This window comes from Apaloderma vittatum, unplaced genomic scaffold, assembly GCF_000703405.1.
Source record: "Apaloderma vittatum isolate BGI_N311 unplaced genomic scaffold, ASM70340v1 scaffold32090, whole genome shotgun sequence".
In the NCBI taxonomy this organism is placed as follows: Eukaryota; Metazoa; Chordata; class Aves; order Trogoniformes; family Trogonidae; genus Apaloderma; species Apaloderma vittatum.
Window position 1 is genome coordinate 10289 of NW_009693431.1, and position 5385 is coordinate 15673.

The following is a 5385-nucleotide window of genomic DNA, read 5'->3' on the forward strand; positions in this document are numbered from 1 at the left end:
AGGAGTAACCCAGCCCCAAAACCGCAGCCTGGAGACACGCGAGGGCAGTGGGGTGGGAGCTCACCTCGTCCACCTCCCTCTTGCTGGAGTCAAAGGTGATGTTGAAGAGCACTTTCAGGATCTCCATAGCTCGCTCCGTCTCCTGCCGAGGCAAAGGTGGGAGAAGTCCCTCCTCGGTGGCGACTTCGTAGGGGTCCAACCACTTCACCCCGAGGGTCAGCTCCAGGGTATCCGTCATCAGGCTGATGCCCCTGAGCTCCTGGGCCAGCTGCTGACGGATGTCCACCCTGAGCGAAAAAAAGGAACAGCAGGCGCAAGTCAAAGAACTTGACCTCGTGGGGAAGGCTCCTCTCGTTGTACAGCTTGATGCGCTTGGCCAGGCCCACCACCAGCCGGGCTTCGGCCGTCAGTTCCTGCGCCCTGGGGCTGCTGAAGACAATGTTGCAGAGACATTTGAGGGATTCCAGGATGACATCCAAGTCTGGGACCTCCCGGATGAGCTCCTCCGAGTAATCGATGCCAGCGTGCCTGGAGAGGGTCTTCAAGCCTTCTTTGGTGGTGAAGGGGTCAAGGCAGAACTTGTCCCGGGACAGGATGCGGATGCTCTCCAAGCACGCCACCTGGCAGGACGGCTGCAGCTCTCTTTCCAGGAACCGGATCAACAGCTGGGCCATTTTCTGTGCGAGTGGAAACAAGCAACGCCTCGCAAATCCACCCTTCCCAGCACTGAGCAAGGAGATGGCTGGGCACAAGCATCCCCTGTGGCTTCCTCCCCCTGTCAAGCAGCCACCAGCTCGACAGCAGTTCTCCCACCCAGAGCTTTAAGATTTGGGAGACATCTGCTTTGGGTGCTCCAGAAATAGACTGAAAAGGTCAAGAGGTGTGTCAGCAGATCACCAAGGGAGGGTGACAGGACCTAAGTGAGGTGAGAAGAGCACATGACAGCCTAGGAAAGGAGGCAAAGAGACCTCAGGAGACACACCTCAGTGCTGTCTGGAGACCTACTAGCCCAGATCCTCCACAGGCGCAGACTGGCAGAGCTCCGCTAACGCCAGCTCAGGAGAGCTGGAATTCTAACCCCCGTGGATAACAGCATCGTACGCAACAGCGAGCGAGGGAAGAGCACGAGAGCCACGGTGATGCTTTGCGCAACCCAGCACAGCGACGCCTCTCCGCAGAGACAGGCACCCCCCGGAGAGGTGGGGTCTCACCAGATCTCTCTGACACCACCCCACACCAGAGCAGGAGTCCTCCCCCGCGCACTGCAGGCACGAAGGAACCCAAGACCGAAGGTTTGACATTGGTGTAGTTGCCTTAACGCAGCCTGACCAGTTATGCCTCATAAAAGGACTGAGGGAAGGAAGGAAATAGATAAAAAAAATAATTTTAGCCCTCAAGGAGAGGCTGGCAGGACCGAACAAGCTTTAAGTTATGAAATACAGCCCACAACCACAGCCTTGAGAAGTGAGGAAGTACAGTCACTGCTCTTCTCCTCCTAGACGAGGAGAGAGACACAGGAGCTGCTAAAGATACAGTCATAAGTAACCAAAGAGTCCGACGGACTCGGGGTAAAGACATTCAGGGCACATGCCCAGGAGTAATCAGTCCTTCAGGAAAACCGAGCACCAGGAACTCAATGGTGTCGCTTGGCTCATGTTTCAGGACAGACACCCCAAAAGTGGAGATCCCCAAGGCTGTGTCTGAATTTGCAGCCTGTGTGACCCCCCCAGCGCAAGGTAAAGTGCTCAGATCTTGTGGGACATGCCAGGCTGTACCCGGGAACACCTCACACCAGCCTCAGCTGGGAACGGACAAAACGAGTCCTGTTCTCCAGCCGAGTGGCCTGGCCCACACCTCCTGCACTAACACAGGCATTAGCACAATCAACCAATGAATTGGGCCACAAATCTGATCCAGCTGGGAAAGGGGGAGGAAAAAAAAAAAAAAAAAGTAATTCCTTAGGCAGAGCAGCCCACCAACCCTGCACAGCCACGCAAAGCTCTGCCCTGGCACGGCAGAGCCGCAAGAGCAGAAATGACCAGGCAGGAGCGTTTCTTTCCACCGCGTGCCAGATTACACCAGCTTAAAGGATCTGTTAATGCATAGCCTCGGTCAAATCCCGCAGCTGGCTCACAGCAAAGCCACTTGCTCTCGAGAGGCTTGTGTGTTGCCGTGATCTTTGCCCAGCAGCCTCATCCCACAAAGGATCAGGCTTGTTACGCGCCCGTGGCAGAGCCCCCCACACCACCGAACCCAAGGGACTCCTCAGTGCCAGGTGGATGCCGACTTTTATCCTAAAACACCAACTACCGAGGGGAAAACAGGAGCCAGGTGCTCTGAGCACACCATTTCCTAACCATATTTGTGAAAAAAACCACTCATTTCTTTCCCTGCAGGAGCCGTGGCAGCTGCTTGCACCTGACAAGAGGAAGAAAGCAAAGAGCGTGCCTACCTTCCTCTCTTCCCGCTCCTCATCGTCAAAGGTGAAGCACTGGGACTTCTGTGGGGGCAAAACAAAAACAATCAGAACAAGTAATGGGTCCAAAACCCACAAGTTACTCCCAGCCGAGGGAGGGGAATTCAGCTGGAAAGCTGCAGCTCTGAAAATAAACTGTGAAAGCAAGTCAGACCTTCTGCTCCAGAGGAGTCCCCACCTGCCCTGCAGCGGGGAACGAGTGCTGCGAGCAGCGTCGCTGCGCTTAGAGAGGTCTGCGGTGTTTGTGGGCTTTGCACCGAGCAGTGCACGCTCCTGAGGAAGCAGGCAGAAGGAAAACTTCCCCGCCACTGAGGTTTTTGCTCCAGTCCTGCCGTCTCTTTCCAACAGTACCCAGGCCTTCACAGCTGGGGGGATCAATCTGGTCAGAAAAGCGCAGAGCGGGACCGTGCCGCCGGGCCTGACGTGCTCTCCCTGACCAAGGTCCCCTGTTTCATCCTCGAAAAACACCCAGGATGGATATTACCCTGAACGCCACAGGCCAAAGCCGTGTCCATCTGACAGACAGACTTATTTTTAAATACCGCAGCAGCAAAGTGGGTATTTATCACAATCCAAATATCCCATAATAGCTGGTAATTCCTCTGCCCAACAACACCTCCAAGCTGTGCCTACACATTTCTCCCCTTGGCTTTTACTGCTCCTTTTCCCAATCAAAACAAGTACCGTGTCCTTGTTACCTGCGAATAGACCCTGGCGGTTATTCAGGTCGCGGTTTCTGAACACGAGAGACCTGACCTCTACACCTCCACCACATCCCTTTCTCCAACAACCAGCCCCCTCTTTGGTCAGGGGAAACACTCCCGTGTCCCTCACTGTTCTGGCTGTTCTTGGAGCGACAGTCAGGCCACGTTTGCTCCCAGCGAACCAAGCAGCAGAGATCACGGGCGCTCTGGTGAAAAGCAGCCCTTCCCAGCGAGGGCTGCAGTCACCAGTTACACCGAGAGAGCATCTCGCCCAGGCTTTGAGAATGAAAATGTTTAACATCTATAAAACATTAATTATCCACGTACAGACCTGCAGGTAGAACTGTACCCTAATTCTCCCCACATTTTCTCAGCACTGTTGCCTTTTACTGAGTTACGCCGCTGACACTTACCCAACCACAGTAACTAACCACACCACAACCCGTCCCTCTTCTACTCTGGATTTACTCCTCTCAAGCAATCGCAGCTCCTGGACATCCCACCTACAGGTGCGAACAGCTGAGCCCAGCTGCGCTGTGTCCATCACCTCACGAGCTGTCCCGCTGTCCGACTCTCCTGCCATCCTGCCCGGGAAAGCTGGGACTGACTGAGCTTTGGGGGGTCACCGGCGCTCCCCGACTCACCTACGCACCGAGAGCAGACCCCTGCACGGGCTGTCACACCACCTTATGAGGAACCAGCAGCTCTGCAGATATCCACGCCACTTGTTCTTTTCTCGTTGTATCCTCTTTGCAGGCTCCTGTAATGTCACTTGCTTATATTTTCGCTGTAGCTGTGGTTTTGCTTCAGCCGCAGCTAATTTCCGGCAATCACAAACTGACTGCGTATGCAATAGCGAATTGAAGTATATCTCCAGAGAAAAGAACATGGTACCAACAATTTTTATAGTAAAATACGATGCGAGGAAGCTGCTGAGTTTATCTGCAGTTTTGTAGTCCTCTTGGATTGCTCTACTTCTTCCAGACGGGCTAGCGAAACCACTGACATTCTCACAAGTTTCCTACGCTTGATACAGCGACAAGGGATCCAGCCAGAGGAACATGACAGGAAATGTGGTTTGATGCCGAGCTGGTTAAACACCGACCCCTGTTTGCGCTCCCGGCTCCTCTCAGCGTTACACCTGCTGATGGCAACGCCAACCCCGCAGACTGTCTTGAGCTGGGACACTCTCCTTCTGCACTAATACCTCCCGCGTTTCGAAACCACCGGCTGAGAAGAGTTGCCCGCTCTCCCTCTTGCACACTCGTGCAAAAATATCCACAGGTTTTCCCCGCTGGCTTCCCACCTCCTTAGGAATGGTGCAGAGTGAGTCACATTGATCTGCAGGGCCAGCCCTACCCTGGTGGAAACCCTGTGGAGGAAATTTCCCTGACAACTAGAGTCTATTTCAAAAGGGATAATCTTTCGCCACTTTAAGGCTAGAAACGCTCCCACCTCTGCTTCCCAACCGTTCTTTTTCTGATATTCTCTATTTACTTCTTACTGCCAGCTTGCAGACGAAGCAGCCATAGCAAATCCCAGCAGCCCATCCTGGTCCACCCTGAATCATCTTTTACTTGCAAATCGTAGCGAGTGTTTCACCTGCAGCTCCTCCCCAGCCCTCAGCTTTGTCACCTCCAAACCTTGCCTTAACATAAAAGCTCCTCCTCCTTGGTCTTCACGCTGCTTATTGCCCTGCCAGGTTTTACTTGTGATCTGAACAACAGTTATAACTAAAAAAATAAATAAATCCCTTCTGCGTGCTTTACCTCCAGCTTACAAAGGAACGGAGACAAAGAGGCTGTTAACCTGCTTCCTAGCAAAAATCTCAAGCAACACACCATCTGCAAGGAAAGCACAAGGCAGCCTGTAACATCTTCACAGCAGCGACACGCACACGGATGCGCTCGGCGGGGACAGACTGAGGAGAGGTGGGGGGCACAGGAACCCCCCAGCCTGCGCCCGGGCTCAGAACCGCAGGATGCAGCAGAGGTCAGGCGCTCACTCACCTCCTGGTTGTAGATCTGCAGCACCTTGAGGATCGTGTCCTGCTCCCCACTTTCCACCGTGGCCACCACGGTCCTGAGCTCCATGATCCCACCGGCTCAGCTACCGCAGGGAGCGAGACGGGGCAGAGGGGCAGTCGGGGGCTTCCAGGGCTCCCAGGCAGCAGCGATGCAAAAGGAGCTTGACCTGCAGGCTTCT

General features: G+C 54.3%; 1 protein-coding gene across 1 annotated transcript in view; it reads right to left on the minus strand.

Moving 5' to 3' along the window:
* RIC8A (RIC8 guanine nucleotide exchange factor A) overlaps positions 1–5382 on the minus strand; it is a 10818-nt gene extending 5436 nt beyond the window's left edge. The window contains 4 exon segments of the mRNA XM_009878996.1: positions 65–296; positions 298–677; positions 2453–2500; positions 5190–5382. Coding sequence (XP_009877298.1) covers positions 65–296; positions 298–677; positions 2453–2500; positions 5190–5273 — 744 coding nt within the window. The 5' untranslated portion in view covers positions 5274–5382.
* Between the last annotated feature and the right edge of the window lie 3 nt (positions 5383–5385).